The sequence below is a fragment of the Bufo gargarizans genome, chromosome 3, assembly GCF_014858855.1.
Source record: "Bufo gargarizans isolate SCDJY-AF-19 chromosome 3, ASM1485885v1, whole genome shotgun sequence".
Taxonomy (NCBI): domain Eukaryota; kingdom Metazoa; phylum Chordata; class Amphibia; order Anura; family Bufonidae; genus Bufo; species Bufo gargarizans.
The window spans coordinates 322026746-322049473 of NC_058082.1; the positions used below are offsets into that span (position 1 = coordinate 322026746).

Genomic DNA, 22728 nt, shown 5'->3' on the forward strand with positions numbered 1-22728 from the left:
TACGGCGCTGGGATTTCTGTGCCGTACATGTATGGCGCTGGTATCCTACGGGTTCAGAGTTAACTTTTCGTCATCAGCATATAGTCCCAATTAAAAAAAATAGAAGACAAGCGTTAGCTCAACATGTTCCACCAGTGATCTTAAGCATTAGCTACAACTCTCAATGTATTTTTCTTTGCATGTAAAGTGAAAAAAAAGGATGAAATAATATTCTGGACCTTTGCAATCAAATTTACGGATGTACCAAGTTCCACCAGCTGCCTGTATTCCCATTATGTTTTCAAAAAGGTGTTTGGCTGGAATCACACATGCAGTTCTTTGGACTAAGCCAGGAGATGATCCAGAAGGAAGGGCTCATATAAAGGAAAGCTCAATGAGAACTATTTTGTATCTACTTGTGTTTGGGGGAAAAAAACACTTCACTAAAACCTGCATGTGTATTTCCAGTTTAAAAAGGAGAATTTTATACATTGTGACTAGGGATGAGCGAAACTACTTCGGATGAAACATCCGAAGTAGATTTGCATAAAGTTTAGTTCCAATACTGAAAGGAGCAGGAGCTCCATATAGTATTAGAATGTATTGGCTCCAATGAGCGGAAGTTATTGCTTCGCGAAGTCTTGTGAGACTTCGGGTAATAACTTCATAAATTACTAAGTACTGTAAAAAAAATTAAAAAAAAAAGTACATTCTAATACTGCTTCGTACAGTATTTGAACAAAGTTTTATGCGAATCGACTTCGGATGTTTCATCCGAAGTAGATTCGCTCATCCCTAGTTGGGCCATAAGGTTACAGATCTAGGTTTGAGGCGGACAATGATTACCACTAGGGATCGACCGATATTGATTTTTTAGGGCCGATACCGATAATTTGTGAACATTCAGGCCGATAGCCGATAATTTATACCGATATTCTGGGAATTTTCATTTTTGAAAAAAAAAAAAAAAAATTCCCACAAATCTGCTGAAAATTAATGTTTATTGTTAATGGGTATTTTTATTTTTTGTAAATCTTTCTTTTTCATTTATATTTAATATTTTGGTGTTTTTATTTTTATTACTTTTTTTTTTTTTTAAACTAACTTTTAGCCCCCTTAGGGACTAGAACCCTTGTCCTATTCACCCTGATAGAGATCTATCAGGGTGAATAGGAGCTCACACTGTCCCTGCTGCTGTGTGCTTTGTGCACACAGCAGCATGGAGCTTACCATGACAGCCAGGGCTTCAATAGCGTCCTGGCTGCCATGGTAACCGATCGGAGCCCCAGCATTACACTGCTGGGGCTCCGATCGGAGGAGCAGGGGAGAGGGAATCCTGTGGGGGGCGCACCACTGCTTAATACTGGGGGGGAGGGGGGGCGCACTGCGCCACCAATGCCTAATATTGGGGGGGGGGGGGAGGGGGGGCGCACTGCGCCACCAATGTCTGATACTGGGGGGCTTGGGGGGGTGCACTGCGCCACCAATGAAGCTTAATCCCACATTTATTCATATACAGGAGGCGGGAGCTGGCTGCAGGATCACATAGCCGGCTCCCGACCTCTATGAGCTGTAGCTGCGATCCGCGGCACCTGAGGAGTTAACTACCGCAGATCGCAGCTACAGCTCAGAGGCCGGGAGCCGGCTATGTGATTCTGTAGCTCCCGCCTCCTGTATATGAATTAATGTGAGATTAAGCTTCATTGGTGGCGCAGTGGCCATAGCTCCTCCCCTCCTCTTGTCCCCTGTCCTCCCATTGGCTGGAGCGGCAGCAGCAGCACAGGGGGAGGAGACACTGCTCCTTCTTCCCTGTGCTGCTGCTGAGGGAACACGGAGAGCGCTGTCAGCAGCGCGATCTGTGTTCCCAGGACGTTATCGGAATATCGGCAAAATAGATGCCGATACCGATAACGTTCAAAATCCTGAATATCGGCCGATAATATCGGTAAATCCGATAATCGGTCGATCCCTAATTACCACAAACAATATAAAGATCATTTAGATTAGTTGGCAGTAGTGACATGCATGTAGACAGTTTAGCCAGCGGGCACCAGAAGCAGTGGAGAGGTGAGCTTGGCACTGGACCCAGAGCACCCCTGACAGGTGAGTTTTAACATTTGCTCCTTTCCCAACCACCTAAAAAAAGGTTTGCCATTCTCTGGAAAACCCCTTTAATTATGTTTCACATGTACATAGTATGCAAGCAGAAGGCAAGGGTGGGGATAGTTTGGACTTTATGTACTTGGATTCTCTTACCTTTGTTTCACCAGCTATTGGGGCAACATTACAGACTTTCTTGGAACGCAGGGTATTAATCACAGAGCTCTTGCCCACATTTGGATATCCGATAAATCCCACGCTAATTTGCTTTTTGTCAGTGTGCAGCTGTTAAATGCAAGTAAAGTTATTTCAGAGACATTTCTTACAAAGAACAGAACGGAGAATACCAATCTAAAAGCAGCACGTGTTCACATTTATAACTGAAATCCTTATACACAACCTTAGTTATGTAAAGAAAGACTCCGGTACAATACTGTCCCACTGCCTTCAACTTATGTTTATGCAGAATTGGATTCATAATACCTACTTGGTGGCCAAGTCCTTGTGCAAAGAGGCTGGGAATGGGGTCGATTATCCAGCTTAGACCACTATGACGACTTCTACCAATGACTGCAGAGACATCTCTGGCCCTTTGCTTCAGACCCCTAAATAATCTTAGAAAAATATGGGGGTCTGACTCTAGTCTGAAGTATTGCACCTACTCACTTAAGGGCTACAACATCTGGTATTAACCATGGGAAGCCCCTTTAAACAAGAAAACAGAAATGAATCTCCATCTTCCTTGCCACCAAGCTTATGCTTGCAAGGAAAACTACATCTCTCGGAGGTCACGAGTCAACTCAACCAGTACATGATAAAGAACTGACATTTATCTTGGAAGACTGTCAAGACACATTTGAGTGTCTGCACCCTGTGGGTAGACTTCCTTCCCTCTATTACCTCAGTTTAGAGATGCTGTTGCCATGTCTGACCATCTAAGGCAGGGGCAGGGAACCTTTTTGCTGGCGAGGGCCATATGGATATTTGCATCATCATTTAAGGGCCATACAAAATTCTCAACTTAAAAATTTGACTGCTATATTTGGTCATACATATAACTGACTTAGGGATAAGTTACATAAATTACGGTTCAATAAAAAAAAAAAATCCAGAGCGCTGTATTCTCATATATAATTGACCAAACATAGCAGTCTAATTTTTGAGTTCAGATTGCTATGTATTTAGTTCTTTATTCAGCATTAATGGAAGCCAAGCTAATCCCAGGGGGGTCCAGAGAGGGGTTCACCCAGCTTTCACTCTGCCACTGCCTCTAACTTCACAATTGTCCCTACCTTTGTCCCTTCCTCAGTCTCAGATCTGCCCCCCCCCCCACCTACATCAGCCTCCTATCAGACCAGACCCTCCCTAGCCTCATATCAGACTCCAATCAGACCATCCCCACGCTCCTTTAGCCTCAGATCAGACATTTAAATAAATAAATAAACCTCTCCAGCTTTAAAGGGAGCTGCCACTTGGCAAATTTACTCCCTGGACTTCCTCCCGCCGCGCTGTACTATGACCTGACAGCGCACACCGTGAGGTCAGAGCGGGGCCGGAAGAAAATAGGGAGGGTGAGTACAGCCAGTGCAGTGCTGTTCTCATCCTCCCGTGCCTCCCACATGCTAATAAATAAAGGAAGCAGTCATTTGCATTTTCACTATGTGCTCAGGCATTGGGCTACATGAGATGATCCCACGGGCCAGAGGTTCCCCACCCACGATCTAAGGATTCTATAAAACCTCCACTTGTTGAATCAAATGATGGTCTCCATTTTGTTTTTCATTTGACGACTGCTTCATGACTTCCTGTTTGCACTATTTTAGCATTATATAAATGCAAAACTTTGTGTTGAGTTTTCTCAATTAATGTAAAGATATTAATAATAATATTAAAAAGAGGAAAAAAATAGAGATATTTAATTATTTTATAAATGGCTCCTGTAAATGCGTCAAAAACTTACTGAAAAGTAACACCTAGTTGAAAAAATGGCTAAAGCTTTTAAAACGTACTCCAAAACAAAAAAAGCTACAATGCAATAAGCTGTGACCACAACCACCATATTTCCTTGGAATTTTCACCGTTCTGTAAAGCTAAATTCGGCCCCAATTACCTTGCTGAACTGCCTGAGAAGTTGGATAAAAGCTCCTTTGCCAAATGGATTGGTGAGGCTGGAGTGAAAGGCCAGTGTTGGATAATCTTCAGATAAGCGAGCCACCCAGCGTTTCTGAAACACAAAAGTCTATGCTCAGAATGGCAAGAACCACTTGTTATTGTCCATCACATCTGTGGACATCTGGTCTACATTTTCTGAATGTATTGAAGTCAGAGCCATACATTTTTGAACAGTATATAAATAGATTACAAAAACGAGTGTCAGAAAAACAAGCGTATACAACTTTAGTTCCGGAACGGCAGAAATTTGCTTCAAAAATTCATTTTCCACTTATTTCCTGTCCTACAGGATCTAACAGCCAATTAAGAAATCTCTATAAAGTGCAGCTCTTTAATAAAGGTTTAATTTGCGGTTTCTGAAATCTGTGACCACGCTACAGCGCAATATTCCCCATAATGAATTCAGGGATCGCTCAGAGCAGCGCTGTGATCTTCGTGTAATCCAATTACTTTAGAATAATACAAAACACATCTGCCGACAGCCCTTCTGCAATAAAAACCTGAACTCCAGAAAAACCATATAGTGAGATGTAGGAAGCAAAACAATGCAAATACATTGTTAAAATGTAGCCAGTGGAAAGATTTAAGAAGCTTCCAGAAGCGTTCCTTCCTAACAATCGCCTACTCTTCAGTGGAGGTAAAGAGTTGCATTTACATGTAGTCATCACCTTCCCAGTATAAGGATGAGCGATGGCTACTGCGATCACTCATCCTCATACAGCTGCATGGTCTGCTGCCCATAAAAGAGGACTGAGGTGTCTGCAATTGCCACAAGTGGCACATTATTGGGAACACTCGTTCTTGATAATCTGCCTGACAATTCAACAGTGCAAACGAGGCATAAGGCCTTGCCATACACATGAGATCGGAGTCGTTCGTCTGACAGCTCGCCTCTCCCAAGTACCACACAAACACACATACAAGCATGTATGTGTTATCAATGGGGAAGGGTAATAAGCTGTTGCAGGACACCTCTAGTATCTGCTCTGGGCTACAGTTGGGAGGGCCCCATACACAGTCGGCTAAAGTCAGGAGGTTCGCCAACAAACATCTAACGTGTAATGGTCAGGTTAATTGCTGACTGGTAATAGATTTCTAAAACCATTTCCTTTAGATGCAATTTGTGTTATCAGCGTTTACACAACAGAGAAGATCCAGGTCTGGGCTATTCCTACATCCCGCTGAATTACAGGCTACTTTCACACTGGCGTTTCTGGGTCCGCTTGTGAGACGCGTTTCAAGGCTCTCACAAGCAGCCCAAAACTGATCAGTTCAGCCCCAATGCATTCTGAATGCAGTTTGGCTGCATTTGGTCTACGTTGCGTTTTTTAGACAGTCACTAAAACGCAGCTTGCAGCGTTTTGGTGACCGTCTGACTATGCGGAGCCAAACAGATCCGTCCTGACTTACAATCTAAGTCAATGGGGACGGATCAGTTTTTCACTGACAATATGGTGCAACTGAAAACTGATCCGTCCCCCATTGACTTTCAATGTAAGTCAGGACGGATCCGTTTTGACTTAAGACTTTTTTTTAAATGAATAATGCAAACGGATCCGTTCTGAACGGATACAAGCGTTTGCATTATTGGTGCGGATCTGTCTGTGCAGATACAAGACGGAGTGTGAAAGTAGCCTTACATCCACAAGCAGGAAAGAATACAAATTCCAACTATGGATAAAAATGTCTTTGGACCACTATAGACATTATTTAATCATAAAAAGTTTGGCAGAGACACATGAGCCATGAACTAGTAATTCTGTACTAGAGGTAGAATTTGGAAGATGGTGTGCAGGCTTTGCCACCAGTGCCAAGAATTCAGATGCTATAACAAAGGGGTGCGAGCGAAGCTGCACAAGGACATCTTACCGTTGCCCAAGTAGGAACCAGATCACACTTATTAAGAACAAACAGAAGATGCTTCCAAGGTTTCTCCTTTTTTAGGTATGCCTCAATGTGTGGGGAACGGGTTCCCATGGGATCTCTGGCATCCAGAACTTGTATTACGACATCTGAAGAATCAATTACCTATAAGAAAAACAAAACTACAATTCAGTATAGGATACATCTCTGACAGACTTAGGCTGGCCATACATTTCAGATAATTATTTTAAATTTTATTTTTATTTTTTTAAATAAAACACACACACCACCTCGCTGGTGCTTGAGCACAATCATCCCATCAACATGCAGTTTCAGCCGATGAACTTCTGAAGTTTTCCAGCACGGCAGATAGCATTTGCAAACGACAGCTGTCCGGAATAGCTAAAATCTGCCATTCTGGCTGATTTAAATCTTGTGTATGGCCATTTTATTTAAAACAACAAATTGGTGCGATAATCTATTACAATCAAATCTGTGGAACAACTCTACCCACAGCCCAAAGCACTGGGTAGTGAGCAGGTAGGACTGTAATTTGACTTTAGCTTTCCTAGCAACTTACTTACTACTGACTGCAAACCAACACTTTCTATTCAACTGAGTTATGGCAGAGACATGTGCAAGGGGACGTAAGGCAGCAACCTGTCCTCTGCACCTCCAGGACCATAGTACCCATGCCCTACCGAATTTAGTATGTGGTAGAAGTTGTCCCCTAGCAGCAACACAGCAGCTTGTAATGGAACAGGTCACATATTTTTGAGTCTGATTTTTACTAAATTCATAAGAAAAAAAAAAACAAAAAAAAAAACCTGTGCCTTTGTATGAAATTGAAGCTATACGCAAAGTTAAAGTAAGATGCAAAGCCTATCACTGCTTGACATCCTAACGTAAAGGTTCCCACCAAAATCAGAATACCATTGTAAGAAGAAAAAAAAAAAAGAAAAAAAAAAAAAAAAAAAAAAGAAAAAGAAAAGTCAATTGCAAACCCATGATTTCTCTCACAGCAGACAATGAGATTAAAACCCACCCTACCAAACCCTGCTGCTCCTGTGGCAACACTTCCTTAAGGTGGATTTACCAATATTCTGGAGCAGATTATTGGAAACTAGCGTTCCTGCAACGCGTGATCCCGACAATCTGCCGGACAAAATGTGCCACTGATCACCTGATGAACGAGTGCTTCCTTCCTGACAATCAGCTGTAGACTGCAAAAATGTAAGCCTGCCCTAGTTTACACAGCTTCAAAGATGTCATGTGAGCTGATCACTATTCGGAGCAGAGACCTCAGTGATGCCATAACATCGCCACTACAACCAGAGAGTGGCTGCAGTGGTCACGTGTCAACGTCATCGCTGGGGCAGGGAGCAGCAAGGACATGTTCGCTGGAAAAACTTTAGGCCTCCCTCCAACACACTTGTTTTTCGGGATTTTAAAAATTTCACACACATTTCATAGTATTTTTTGTATGTTTTTATTTCATCACATCCTAAAAATGCTTTGTATTGTTGTTTTTCCAAGTCCTAAACAGCTTATGAGGAAACAATGCCAAAAAAATTAATATTAAAATGCACGCAGAGCATGCTGTGCTTTTAAAAATATGCTGCGAAACCCAAAAAGCTACAAATCAAAATTTCAGTATGTACTGTTTTTTAGATTAATCTATTGACCTCAAGTAAACATCTGGCAGTAGTATTTTCTAACCTATAAAAACCTCGAGAAACCCCAAGAACAAATGCAGCAAAACCAGACCAATCATTTTTTCCCCCCAATTTTCATTTTTTCCCCCTCAATTTCCAATATCCATAACATAAATTTAATTTTCTATTCATATAGCCATATGGAGGCTTATTGTTTGCGGGATAAGTTGTCTTTAAGGGCACCATTTAATTTACCAGATTTGTTATTGGAAAATGGGGGGAAAAAAAAATGAAAACAAAATCTTTGTGGGATTAATAAAAAACAAACAATTCCACCAAGGTTTTTACATGACGGCGCCTGCTCCATTTATTTCCTCAACCACCGTGACGCATCAGTACCTCACGGTGATTGAAGGGGTTAAGAAGGTTGTGCCATAAGTTATATTCCACTACAAAATTTGTTTTTGTCAAGTACTCTAGCTTGCAATCCTCCTTGGATTTCTTTTTTTCAATTTTTCTTTCTAATATACCATTGGCAGTTTTCACTTATCCCCCCCCCATGATTGAATGCTACTTCCTGGTTTGTGATGTGACTGTTGTCCCATGATGCCTTAGGGCAGTGAGAATTGTCCTGACATCAGCAGGTCACGTGACACTAACCAGTTCATTTGCTACCTCCACAAATTTAAAATGCTCTGTGTAACTGGATTTATAACAGACACTACATATCTGGGAGGCCCAAAAATGTCCGGGCTATGGGAGGGTTCCAAATGAGAGACCCAGACCAAGAATGTGGATAGTAGCAGCACCATCTATTCGGCCAGAAGTAGTGGTAGTAATAGGCCACAGTTTGTTCCTGCAGGCTTTGGAAGGGCGCAACATTATAGTTGAGGAGAAAGAGGAGGAGATTGTGGATTGGATGGCTCACTTATCCTCTCAGCCGCACCAGGATGATGTGGGGGTGACTTTAGAGTCTTACACTGTGCTGTGGAACCAGGGGTCATAGTGTTCCTCCTGCTTCTCCCTTCTTGCAGCCCCAAAGAAGGCTTTCAGTGGGGTCCTCCAAGTCATCACTGTCCTTTCCTAGAGGGGCACCTTTTTTATCCTAAGAAGTGGCAAGAAAACCAGCCCTATGGCATATAGTCAAGAGAATCTCCCCGATGACTACTTGTGTGATAGCAGCCAGGGTTTGGACTGATCTGAGGAGGAGGCTGCAGACCCCAGGCATAGCTGTGGTGGTAGAGGAAGGGCAGAGGAAGGGGACCAAAAAACCCACCATGATATCACACAGTCTGATAGAAAGAGAAGGTGAGGACTCCGATAAATGTTAGCTGCACAGGATCAGCATGCTGAGGAGGAGACATCATCAGGAAGAGGGTGATGGCGGCAGCAATAAAGAGCAGAGCCAGGGCCACGTCTACTTGGGCATCTGGTGAGCCCAGTTCAGTTGCCTCTACCCCTGCACAACTCCCCCCCCCCCCCCCCATTTGTCAGCTTTTTCCACACTGCCGGAAGACAAAAGCATTGCCTTGTGCAAGAGCTAAATAAAATGTGGGCAGGCAAACACAAACATAGGCACCAAAGCGCTATTAATCCAGCTTGCAGCAGCCAGGGCACACCCACAAGCAGTACGGTGTCTTCCACATCATCATCTCTTTTCGCTTCTCCTGCTCAGACAACTCCTCCGCTCCATCAGCCATCCATAACGGAACGCGTAGCCAGGAAACAACTTTACAGGCCCAGCAATCAGTCTGTGCTGGCAGAGCAGTTTCTGCTGTACCATTTAGTTGAGTCCGCTTCCTTAACAGAGTTAATGGAGTGCAATCAGCCTCACTGTAAGATTTATGGACAGCATTATTTTTCCCCAAAAGCCATCCCTGCCTTGTACTCTCTTGTGGCAGACAACACTGTGCGACAAGGTACACCCCACGGTCGACACCTGGAGCAACTCTTACGGGCAGGGACAGTACATGTTTTTCATGGCCCACTGAGTCGATGTATTTTCCAGCAGCAGTGAGGGAGCACCCTGGGAACGAGGCAAGGTCCTTTTGACCTCCAACGATTATGGTCTGCCTGGCTCCCACACTATGGACACGTTCCTGTCCCCAACAGCAGCTGGGCACAGGGTCCCTCACACTATCCCTCCTTCCTATCACATGTGTCAAGTTAAGTGTGGCACGCAGTGTTGGAGCTGATCGGTCTGGGAGAGAGTAGCCACACAGGAGAGTTGCTCAAGTACATCAAGCAGCAAACATCCCGTTATTTAATAACTTATAACCCTTGTCCTATTCAACCTAATAGAGCTCTATTAGGGTGAATAGGATTTCACACTCTCCCTGCTGCCCTGTGAATAGTGCAGGGAGCCAACTATGGCACCCAGGGCTTGAGTAGCGTCCTGGCTGCCATGGAAACCGATCGGAGCCCCACGATTACACTGCTGGGGCCCCGATCAGAAGCTGCCACCCTGGGGCCACTGCCACCAATGATATAATCGTGTGGAGGGGGCGCAATTAATATAAAACTTTGAAGAGGGGGAGTCGAAGGGAGGGGCTGTGGCCACTGCACCACCAATGAATATAGTTAATATGCCGGCCATATCCCATACCGACCTCTATTACTGCGCGCCGTGATACGCCGCAATTAACCCCTCAGAACCTGAGGGGTCTCTTATGTTTTAACATTTTCACACTAGTTTGAACTTACTCTCCGACTCAGTTTGTCTTGGAAATAGGTTATCAACATGATTTCCATTTGCTAACTGTATTACATAAAAAAAAAAATAATAATAATAATAATAATTAAATAAATGTATTTGACTAGAAAATATTGCAAAGGTTCCAAACCTCTAAAGAACAAATGGATGTCAGAGGGGTTTCCTAGGTCGGAACCTTCTCATTAAATCTATATGGGAGTAAATCCACGGCTCTCACAGACCTATTCCATCTACGCATTCCCTGGCAGGCTAATCAAACAGTAGACAGTTAATGCTACATTTCCTCATACATTTTTGGTCAGTGCTTGAACAGAGACCATCATCAAGGATTGTGAGCCAAAACCAGGAATGGAGCCTACAAAGAAAGAAAAGTATAAAGGAAACATCTGCTGCTATTCAGTATTTTTGACTGTCATCTGGTTTTGACTAGGAATGACAGATCAATCACCTACTAATTCCGGTAAACAGTTGATCACCGGTCCAGCTTTACTACACAAATCATAAGTTTAATAAAAAAATGAATGAATGAATGAATGAATGAATGGACTGACTGACTTGAAAAGGACCCTTTTTGACCATTCACCCATCAAAAGCACTAAGAGGTAGCTGGAGGTAAAGGAACAGAGCGGCTATGCTTCGTGGTTTCCATAAGCCTAGCCACTTCTTGGGAATACTCCCATCTACTTCAGGAAGTGTAAACTTCATATTTGATCCATGGTGCAAATTCTGACAAAGCATTATTAGAAACATCCAAAAATCTAAAACGCAAAACGTTCCATTGAGAAATAACTATTTGCCCAAACTTACCTTGTACAATTCCCCCCAGATTCTTTTAGACTGGCCTTTCTTATAAATTTCTTCCCGAGCCTCCTCTCTGAATAATAAAACAGAAATAAGCCATTATGTACAGTATCTCTACTCATTTTCATGTGTACGTCCCATTTTTGTTTAACATTCTTTAAGAATTTTGGGAGATGTTATTTTTCCATGCCAACATCTATATTTAAATAAAAACCATAAAATCCTACCGTTTTCACAATGGCCACTAAGGCTAATAATAACTGCTGTTACCTGCTTAATGATATCACCTCTGTGTATAGATAAAACAGGATCCACCATTCACAGCAGGTGATTATCAAAGCTTATCTGTTCTTTCGTCCTCTTGCACACAAACGTGTGCACCCTGTGGCCCTCTGCTCTCACGAGAGCCATGCTCCTAGTCTAACAGCCCAGACCAACAGGAGTGCAGATCCAGGCTGTTTAACCCCTCAAATGGCGTCCACCACATGCAAATTGTGACAGAGAGAGTAGACTGGTATAGACTAGGATATGCCCCCATTGTCTTATAGGTGTGGGTCCCACACCTATATCTAGAACGGAGCCCTGCAAGGTGGTAGCTGGAGGACTCCGGTCACCACCAAGCACGCTCCGCACAGAAGTGAATGGGAGCCAGCGCTCAGCTATTTTCGCCGGCCCCATAGAAAATGAATGGAGGGCGGCTGTGCATCCACAGTGCACCCTCCTTCACTTTTGGGGCTCCGTTCTCAATATAGGTCACCCGCACCTATAAGACAATGGGGGCATATAGCTAATTGGCTGTCATGAGACAACCCCTCTAGCGCAGCCTGCTGGTCAATGTCAGCATAGCACTGACATTAAAATGCAATGGACTAAAGGGATAGTGCATTGCATTTTAAAAGCAATCAGAATATTGTCTGTTATAGTCCTCTTGAGGGATTATTAAGAGGTAGAATAAAAAAATAAAACACATGCTTTTTCCCCATTGAAAATACCTTTTTAATGAAAGAAAAGGCAATAAATAAAAAAATAAATCTCCCACGTTTGGTATCACTGCATCCGTAATGTCATGTAAATTATCCCCTACAGTGAATGCCGTAAAAAAAAACAAAAAAAAAAAAACTGAATTGGTTATTTATTCTTAATTATTTCCGTAGGCCCCATAGAAATTAATGGGATCGGGGGACGCGCATCCGCAGTGCGCTCCCATTCACTTACCCTGGGTTCACACCTGAGCGTTTCCCAAACGCGCGTCAAACGCGCGTTTTTGACGCGCGTTTTTGTAATAGTGAACGCGCGTTTGACGCGCGTTTGTGTCATTGACTGCAGTGTCCTATGGCCACAAACGCGCGTCAAAACGCCCCAAAGAAGCTCAAGTACTTGTTTGAGCGTCGGGCGTTTTACAGCGCGTTCGTACGCGCTGTAAAACGCCCAGGTGAGAACCATTCCCATAGGGAAGCATTGGATTTCATGTCTTGAGCGTTTTACAGCGCGTTTGAACGCGCTGTAAAACGCTCAGGTGTGAACCCAGGGTTAGGGCTGGCACCCACAACTCTCCCCGCTACATTCTCGTTGTAGGTGCCGTTCCCAGAGGTGGGACCTGCACCTATTAGACAATGGGGGCATATCCTAGAGATATACCCCCATTGTCTGTGATGGGAATACCCCTTTAATAAAATAAATACCCCTTTAATCAGAAAGTTACGTGTACCCCAAAAGGACACCATTAAAAACTACAACTTGTCCCATAAAAAACAAGCCCTCGTACAGCTACACAGAAAAAAAAAAAAAAGAAGAAGTATAGCTTTTGGAAGCCAACGGAAAAAAAAAAAAATAATAATAATAATAAAACACTTGGTCAGTAAAGCCCAAAAACAGGCTGGTCACAAGTTCTGTCAATACATAGTCACCATCTAAACTGGTAAACTGGTTCTCATCGGTTATGTCCTCCCAGTTTGTGCAGCTCCTCCTTCTTATACTCTGACAGGAGGAGTCCCAGGGTAATCTGAGCCCTGCTGGAGGAGCAGAACAGCTCCTGACTTCTGTCCGGCTCCAATCTGAGTGATGCATTCTATTATGCTGCTCTACAACATGGTGTGCGCTTACCAGGGTAGATTAAAAAAAATCAATGATTTAAAAAAAAAAAAAAAATCAGATTTTTATTTATTTAAATCGATTTTTTTTTATTTATTTAAATCTGATTTTTTTTTTTATATAAAATGCTTTTTGAGGAAAAACCATCCAAAGGTTATTTCATTATGAAATAAAGATTACTATTTTAATTATGTAGAATAAGGCTGTATATTAAATTTCATTAATCCATTCACAATGTCATGCTCTTCCAGAGGTTTTTGTAAGATTACTGGGTAGTTTCTCTGCCTACAAGATATTATCACAGATCCTTGGTTTAATTTTGGAGTTCTCAAAACTGAATTTATAACATGAAAAGAGTTGAGAAAAAGATCTTAATCCTAACTACTACAAACCTATAAATACAGAATCAACCCCTTCAGTGCTAAGTTTAAAGTTCAGTGAATAGAATATAAACAATATTTTTCTGATTGTTTGGAGTGGAATAGATCTGCACAAGAAGAAAGTGAAACTAAGTGTAAGGAGGAAAAAGGCAAGCAGACAATGAGTACTACAAAATGAAAGTGAAACTTTCTGTGCACAGTACTGCACAGCCACAGACAGACAAGTCTTTGGATCTTTTTGTGTGTATGACCTGAGGTTTATCACATTCTTTCCTTGGAGGAAAAAAACTATAATGGCAGCAGGCCGTAAAAGAGACCCAGTTTGGCAATATTTTAATGAAGTTCCTTTACCTATCGGTAAGGCAGGCATGCATGCAAAATGCAAACACTGCAACAAAGAAATGCAAGGCCTGGTGGCCCGAATGAGGCAACATCATGAGATGTGCTGTGATGAAGATGACCAAAGAAACACATTTTTCTCCTTCCTAAGTACAACAGAAAAATTGTCCAAATATGAATCTTTATGTAAAAAAATATGATTTAAAAGCAAGCCTTACTGACTAGTGATTTAAATCAAATCCACCCTGGTGCTTACTTTATAGGATCATGCAAGACAGGAAAAACGCTCATTGGATTGTAAGGCCGCAGACTTACTATGCTGTGCACTTTGTTCACTCATGTGATCCCAAGCTGTCCCTTGCCTGGCAGTCACAGGGGTGCCTGCCACCAAATCAGGACGTACAAAGGAGCCACATTGGGGAGGAATGGAGTAGCAAATGGGGCAGACAGATTCTTTAAAAAACATTAAATAATAATTGTACAATATGATGATTGAACCATTTTTTTAAATTAAGAGCAAAGCTAAAAGGAGGCCAACTAACCACAGGCAGGAACTGGTGGATAACTTTAGATGCTTAGGCGCTCCATTACATCAGACTGCTGGTGGCTGTATAACATACATGTGCCAATAGAAATTGTGCCAAGCTTCATACCTGACTCCAGTATCTTCTGTAACCAGATCCCTATCTTTGTCTTGGTCATAGCTGCCTGCCAATGCCTCCGCATTCTGAAGCAGTTCATGTACATCACCGGCGCTAAGGTTTGGTCTCTTCCTCTGCGACTTGGGGCCAAAAGTTGTTTCAAACATTTCAGTGTCTAGAATGTGCACTTTTGCATTCTGTTGAAATAGAATATATCGTTAATTCAGAATCACAAAAGAAAATGTTTTTTTTTTTTTTACTTTTGCCATGTAACCCTAGCTAGGGTGTACAAATTGGGTACTCACGTATAAGTGCAATTAAATCACCGTATTTTTTGCTTTATAAGACACACTTTTCCCCCCAAAAAAGTGTCTTATAAAACGAATACTAATGAGCTCTTCTATTATGGAAGCGCTGAAGTGTATGTGGAAGGTGCAGAGAGTGGTGACTAACGCTGGCTGTACTCCCTGCTCCCTAGTCTTCATTGAAGCCCAGTGCTACACTGACCTGACAGTGCCAGGACATACTGCATGTAGGCGTGCACTATGACCTGATGCTGTGGACTGTGAGGTCAGAGTGCAGGAAAGGACCCAGAAGACGTCCAGGGAGCGGTGTGTGGGAAGAAGAGTCTTTACGAACAGGAGAGGCAAGTTAATTTACTTTATTTATTTTTTATGTCCGATGATCTGAGGTCCAATACAGATTAAGGATCTGATTGCAGCGTCTGCTTTGAGGTCTAATAAAGATTGGCGGGGGGGGGGGGGTTCTGACAAAAATATTGATTTTCCTCATCTAAAACCTAGGTGCATCTTATAATGAGGTGCGTCTTATAAAAGCAAAAAAATATGGTAAATAGGTTTCATGTTTAGAACATGACCACATGTAGTTCAGAGAACCTGTACCCCTTCCACATTAGGGTGCAACCCCTGATTGTTGTACATTCCAACCTAAATTAGAGATTAAAAAAAAAAAACACACACACACACACACACACACACACACACACCTAAAACCAGCATAAGGGGAGTCATTTTCAACACCTCATGCTTTCGATAATGACTTGAAGGATAACCTCGCTGGTCTGGTTTCAGTGATTATAGCCAGAACCCATACGTTTTTCCTGCACTGGTTGCTAAAGATGAAATACAGTATAACAGGATGTCCACTTAAATGAAAGGCTGGCAATGTAATACATGGATTGTCAAGCAACACTGATTGCAGCCGCTCTCTGCTCTGGGTCAGAGAGGGACACCTACATGTCCTTTGAACAAAGGCTGTTGTAATAAGATCACTCATTTGACATTAAAAGTTAAAAGGCCATGAATATAACATTGGAGGTATACAGCTGCTTGGGGAGGTGAATAAAATAGACCCTGAATCAAGTTTTCTTACGGTCTGCTTGCTGTGTATTTTGGAAGCAGCAGATGCCTTAAGGCTTTGTCTTCATTTCTTTGAAGACATTTTCCAAGGACTATGATGAAACAAAGGCATATGTGGAGACCAAGGCTAATTTCACACACTTTCTTTGCCAGCATGGTAAAGCTCATGTGCCAGGCTTTTTCCATCAAAATGAATGTTCCCTTGGAACAGAATACCCCAATAAAAAGCCTACTATTCTACTTCACGGAAAACAACAGCGATTCCGTAGGGTTGTCATCTCAAATTAAGCTAAGGACGTATACAGTTTCCTTTCAAGAGCAGTACCTGCCAGGCGTTTTGGATGAGGGTTTAGCACTTTCTAAAAGCAGCACATGACGCTTTGTAGTTTTCTGTTCTGTTAACATTTAACTAAAAAAAATACATGTATAAGAAAGGAGGTTTGAGTGCAGACACGAAGGATCGCATGGCTAGGTCCTGATTATTAGACAGGTTAATATTCCTGCTCTCGTCTAATAAAGCTGGTAAGCACATATGGTGTCTAGCTACAAAGTCAGCCCTGGGCAGACCTAACTAATAGGATGCTCCCAGGCTGAACTAGAAGGACAGATGTCTTTTTTCGGCCTTATAAACTATGTTACTATGTATTTAGAAACAAACCACTTTAAAAACAGATTAAAAAACAAAAGGGTTTCATTGCTGTTGCCCATAGAAGTCTATAGAGAGGGGAGAAGAAAGTTGCAGCTGCAAAGAGAGCAGCACAGACACAAAAACTGCTACTACCTCTAGTTAGGTTAGTTTTGATATTGTGCATAAAGCACCGCTGTGTAAGCAGCCTAATCTGCATGTGTTACATGTGGATTCAGTTTCTGATTTTGGTACATAGCATTTCCACAACTGGTAGGGCATGCTGCACATCTGAAAATCTGCTGCACGCTCGCACTCCATGGCCAACTTTCTACCCTGAATGAATGCAAAACACCTCCATCAACAACATTATACTGCGCTTTCATGCAGAACTTCGGCATGGACTCTGCACTGTGCGAGTCCACCTTTAAGAGGACCTGTCTTCATTTCTTTTTTACTTGAATTCTAATAACTTTCATTACTCCAGTTGGTCTCCAGATCCCAGTGCACTTTGTTTCTTTGGGACCCTCCATTGCAGAGGACAGGCTGTTCTTGCAAGACTCTCCAAAGATCTGACTCTGTAAGCAAGTCTATCCACAGCCAAGGCCATTGTGACTGGAGGCGCACCTGCTCTGGAAAGACTAGCTTACAATGGCTGATCTCACAAGATTGGGTAAATCCAGCGTAACAGCATGTTTTCTGCATAGCAGCAGCAGATTTACATAATGGGGCCAAAATGGAGCAGGGCCCGTAGTCTGATAACGGCGGGGACAACTGAAAAAATATTAGTGTGCTGGAATCCAGAGAACTGGTCAGAAATAGTGTTCTTCCTCAGGTCTGAAAACTGCCAGAACCCCCCACTGCTGTCATTCCAAAGCTGCTCTGGTCCCCAATGCTCTCCTGCTGCAACCTGACACCCCAGAAATACTAGGAAAGGCCCCCCTCAGCCAATCACTCTCCAGCGGGCCGAAGCAGGGCCATTTATATTTAATAAATCAGCCATTTTGCATCTCCTTGGGAAAATAATATTATTATTAATAATATTATTGCACCATTCATTCCCCGGCGCACATACATAATGCAGACAATGCACTAAGAATAACCGAGACGAGTTACAGACGGAGCGACGGCCCTGAGGGCTTACAATCAACACTTCTTGTGCTCTGTCCACTGTAGCCACCAGTCATTGCTTAAATTTGATGCCTGTTGAATTGTGGGAAAACCATCGTGCATTCAGGAAAGCAAATGCCCAAGCAGACAAATTACAACAAACGGGTCAAGTCTGCTAACGCATACAAAGACTCTCCTTTCAAATTAAAAATATCCCCCCCAAAATACCGTACATCTATAAGCCCCCCCCCACCAAGAGTCAAAGCAAAATTAGAAAAACCCTCCTAAAAAATCCCAGTGCAGCGATTTTCCATTCTTTACTCATTGCTTTCCCGAAGCCATAACTTTTTATTTTGCAGTTCACATAACTATATGAGAGCTTGCTTTTTGCAGGACAAATTGTACTTTCTAATTACACCATATTTTAATACTGAAAGAAAAAAAAAAAACTTTTGAAAATTGTTTCTTCTTTTGATCAACATATTCTGACCCCCATAACTTTTTTTTTTAAGTTATGTCTGCAGAAACATTGTCCCCCCATTTTTAGAGGGACGGACTGGGGTGTGTGACTTTTTGATCATTTTTTATTTAATTGCTTTGAGAGGTAAAGTGATTAAAAAACAGGGAATGAGGTTTTTTTTTTTTTTTTTATATATAGTACAGCCGTTTTGATGGCAATGCCCATGATATATTTTTAATGTTTAAGTATTTTTATTTTGAATTTGAATACATTTTTTATATTTTCTTTTACAACTTTTTATTGGGCCCCCAAGTAGACCACAACATGCAATCATCATATTGCCTTTTGTATAGGACAATGGAATTTTCTCCATTATTCTATACAGAAAGGTATATTATAGTTCAGTGCTGCTACTTGCTGGCCTGAACTATAACATATAAGTAATGAGCTAGGAAACATAATACAGGCTCATTACTTTGAACAAACACCTTCCCCGCTCTCCGTCGGGGGGAGGCATCCTGACCCGGACGTGCAGATTTCTGGGTTTTAGCCTTCATATTTGACACCAGCATCTGAGAGCTTAACTGTCCATGGTCGGCATTAACGCCGATCGCAGACATTAGCTGCATGAGTCTGCTGTAACAGCAGGCACCCAGTAGCTATGCACTCGCTTCACTCCAGAGCAGGTGCCATCTATAAAAGACGTGACATCCGCCGTACATGTACGGTGGATGTTGTGAAGAGGAAAAATGTAGATTTTAAATTTAAAAGGAACCTGTCACCAACTTTATGCTGACCTCACTGAGGGCAGCATAAAATAGCGACAGAAATGCTAATTACAGTGGTGAGCTGAAAGTAAGTGATTGCTGAGAACCGGCTTTATAATCATTACAGCCCAGGCCTTGAAAAGAGTCAAATCTACCTAAGAGTCATAATCTCCCGCACTCTTACCTATCTACTGATGATTGGCAGTACTCGCCTAGAAAGAGGGAGAAAACTAGGTAGAAGACCCCGATCTTGGAAAAATTGCGGCAGCAGCTCTTCTACAGCCACACAGCCCCAAACAGTGTTTGCTCAAAACAGTATTGTCCTATCCTGCTAGATCAAACACAGTTCGGGATAATCAGTGGGAGAGTTAAAACGTTGTGGATAAGGATTCATCACAAGCAGACATATTTCACTCATCGTGATAAAATGAAACTTGTCCACAAATTAATAAAACACTAGCAGTTGCTAAATAATGTAAAATATCAACCATAGACCAAAACATAATTTAAAAAAATTGGTTCTGAGATTTTTAGTGCGAGGCAACTCCATCTCTACATGGTCCGTGAATAAGTGTAATGTGCATAATTGGCTAATCATTACATACGTGAGGTTTTTTCCGATCATACAGAAGAGACATTGGGAGCTTGCTCTGCTTCATCACTACTTTATATGGGTCTTTCATTACAACATCCATTTCTTCTTGAAACTTTTGTAGGGAGGACTGCTTAATGACACGAGTATTTCCTGAGTAAACAAAAACAAAAGAATACTACTTGAGTATGGTCTCTGATGTCTAAGAGCATCACCTCGTGTACAGGGAACTGGGGAGGCGATTCCTGCTGCCATATTACAGAGGGACAAAGGGTGAATCTCCATGATAGATAGGTTTATATGATTTGGAGCAGGATTTCGGTTTTGTGTACAGAGAAGGCAGTCAATCATCTTGTGTGGGCGAGGTAATCAGGACTCTGTCTCTACTAGGAGTCCTGTCTGGATTTACTCCTATATGTCACAGAGCTCAGCTTCTCTCCCTCCAGCAGATCCTGATCTCAGATAGAACAGCACAGTCCACTTGTCAGGGTCACTTTACTAAATGCCCAGAATAAACACTCACCAAACCATTTGATATTGGGCTCTACTCTAGCCACAGTGCCAGACGCGACAGATGACTGATATTGCAAAGGCTTTATCACTTTTCCACGGTCGTTCCTAAGGAAAAAAAAATAAAAGTTAAAGAGGTTGTCCCACAAAAAATATTCTGCAGTTTTCAAACCAGCACCTGAAATCGGAATACTTTGGAAATTGTATGTAATTAAAAATTCAGCATAGCCCCTAAGTCTAACTAATCGATATAATGTATCTGTATCGCGCCACCTGCTCTTTGTTCTTTTGCTTATTTCTTTGTCCTGCTCACTGAGACTGTACATGCTCAGTTTCATCCTTCAACTGCCTCCTGAGCTGTGATAGGGCGAGCATGGACACACCCCCTTATCTGCAGCAGGAAAGACACTCCCCTGAGCTGCCAGCTTGATATAAATCTAACAGAGCAGTGAATTGGAAGATCTCTGAATCCATGTGAGGTACAGGGCTGGGTCTAGCTTTGTTAGAAAGAGATTGTCATGTACTATATGATGTCTTTTTACATTAATCATGGGATAACTCCTTTAAGGTCGGAAGGCCATGTCACATGACGGACCTCAATGAATGTATGGAGTCAGTTAGGGCTCATTTAAAAGCATCTGCAGTTTCGACTGGAAGAACAGTTGCTCCATGCTGTGCTATTCTTCCCATCAAATATGATGGAATCTGCAACAGATGTGAACATAGCCTAATGCAGTTAGACAAAGAAGACCACAAAATCCCATATAGAGGGAAGTGTATTAGAACTGGTGTTCATATGCTAGTCCTAAACAAAGGAGCGCTGGAGTAAGATACACCAAATTTGATAGTCACAGGCCTCTTAATATATTTGGCTCATCTTCTGACAGCTGTGAGCTGGCATAGATGTATACTATAATTGATGCCGCTTTAGTGTAAATTACAGCGAATGCACCACTTTTTTTTTTTTTTTAAAGCGGAGAGAGGGGCACAAAATGGAAAGGCAGGCAATTTTGCACAAAGCCAGTATGTGCCAACATATGCCAGAAAACAGAATAATACATTTCCCCCATAATGTTTATTTGTAAGAGCTGGATGAAAAAAGGAAAAAAAAAATACAAAAAAATTTGGCAAAATAAACTTTCAAAATGCATGCAAAATTAACCACTTCAACCCCGCTAGCTGAAACCCCCTTAATGACTAGGCCACTTTTTACACTTCTGCACTACACTACTTTCACCGTTTATCGCTCGGTCATGCAACTTACCACCCAAATGAATTTTACCTCCTTTTCTTCTCACTAATAGAGCTTTCATTTGGTGGGATTTCATTGCTGCTGACATTTTTACTTTTTTTGTTATTAATCAAAATTTAACGATTTTTTTGCAAAAAAATGACATTTTTCACTTTCAGTTGTAAAATTTAGCAAAAAAAAACGACATCCATATATACATTTTTCAATAAATTTATTGTTCTACACGTCTGATAAAAAAAAATAAAAAAGGTTTGGGTAAAAAAAATAAAAATGGTTTGGGTAAAAAAAATAAAAATGGTTTGGGTAAAAGTTATAGTATTTACAAACTATGGTACAAAAATGTGAATTTCCGCTTTTTGAAGCAGCTCTGACTTTCTGAGCACCTGTCATGTTTCCTGAGGTTCTACAATGCCCAGACAGTAGAAAAACCCCACAAATGACCCCATTTCGGAAAGTAGACACCCTAAGGTATTCGCTGATGGGCATAGTGAGTTCATAGAACTTTTTATTTTTTGTCATAAGTTAGCGGAAAATGATTATTTTTTTTTTCCTTACAAAGTCTCCCTTTCCGCTAACTTGGGACAAAAATTTCAATCTTTCATGGACTCAATATGCCCCTCACGGAATACCTTGGGGTGTCTTCTTTCCGAAATGGGGTCACATATGGGGTATTTATACTGCCCTGGCATTTTAGGGGGCCTAAAGCGTGGGAAGAAGTCTGGAATATAAATGTCTAAAAAAATTTACGCATTTGGATTCCGTGAGGGGTATGGTGAGTTCATGTGAGATTTTATTTTTTGACACAAGTTAGTGGAATATGAGACTTAGTAAGAAAAAAAAATAAAAATAAATAATGTCCGCTAACTTGGGCCCAAAAAAATGTCTGAATGGAGCCTTACAGGGGGTGATCAATGACAGGGGGGTGATCAGGGAGTCTATATGGGGTGATCACCCCCCTGTCATTGATCAACCCCCCTGTAAGGCTCCATTCAGACGTCTGTATGATTTTTTACGGATCCACAGATACATGGATCGTATCCGCAAAACGCATACGGACGTCTGAATGGAGCCTGACTGGGGGGTGATCAATGACAGGGGGGTGATCAGGGAGTCTATATGGGTGATCACCCCCCTGTAAGGCTCCATTCAGACGTCCGTATGTGTTTTGCGGATCCGATCCGTGGATCCGTAAAAATCATACGGACGTCTGAATGGAGCCTTACAGGGGGGTGATCAATGACAGGGAAGTGATCAGGAAGTCTATATGGGGTGATCATGGGTGATCAGGGGTTCATAAGT

At 42.0% G+C, this 22728-nt stretch overlaps 1 protein-coding gene across 1 annotated transcript in view; it reads right to left on the reverse strand.

The window, feature by feature from the left end:
* Window positions 1-22728, reverse strand: part of GNL2 (G protein nucleolar 2) — a 63780-nt gene that overhangs the window by 35334 nt on the left and 5718 nt on the right. The window contains exons 3-9 of the mRNA XM_044287101.1: window positions 20191-20285; window positions 19681-19820; window positions 14747-14931; window positions 11290-11356; window positions 6121-6279; window positions 4190-4303; window positions 2236-2364 (exon numbers count right to left, since the gene is read on the reverse strand). Of these exons, the coding sequence (XP_044143036.1) occupies window positions 2236-2364; window positions 4190-4303; window positions 6121-6279; window positions 11290-11356; window positions 14747-14931; window positions 19681-19820; window positions 20191-20285 (889 nt within the window). The remainder of the gene's footprint in view (window positions 1-2235; window positions 2365-4189; window positions 4304-6120; window positions 6280-11289; window positions 11357-14746; window positions 14932-19680; window positions 19821-20190; window positions 20286-22728) is intronic.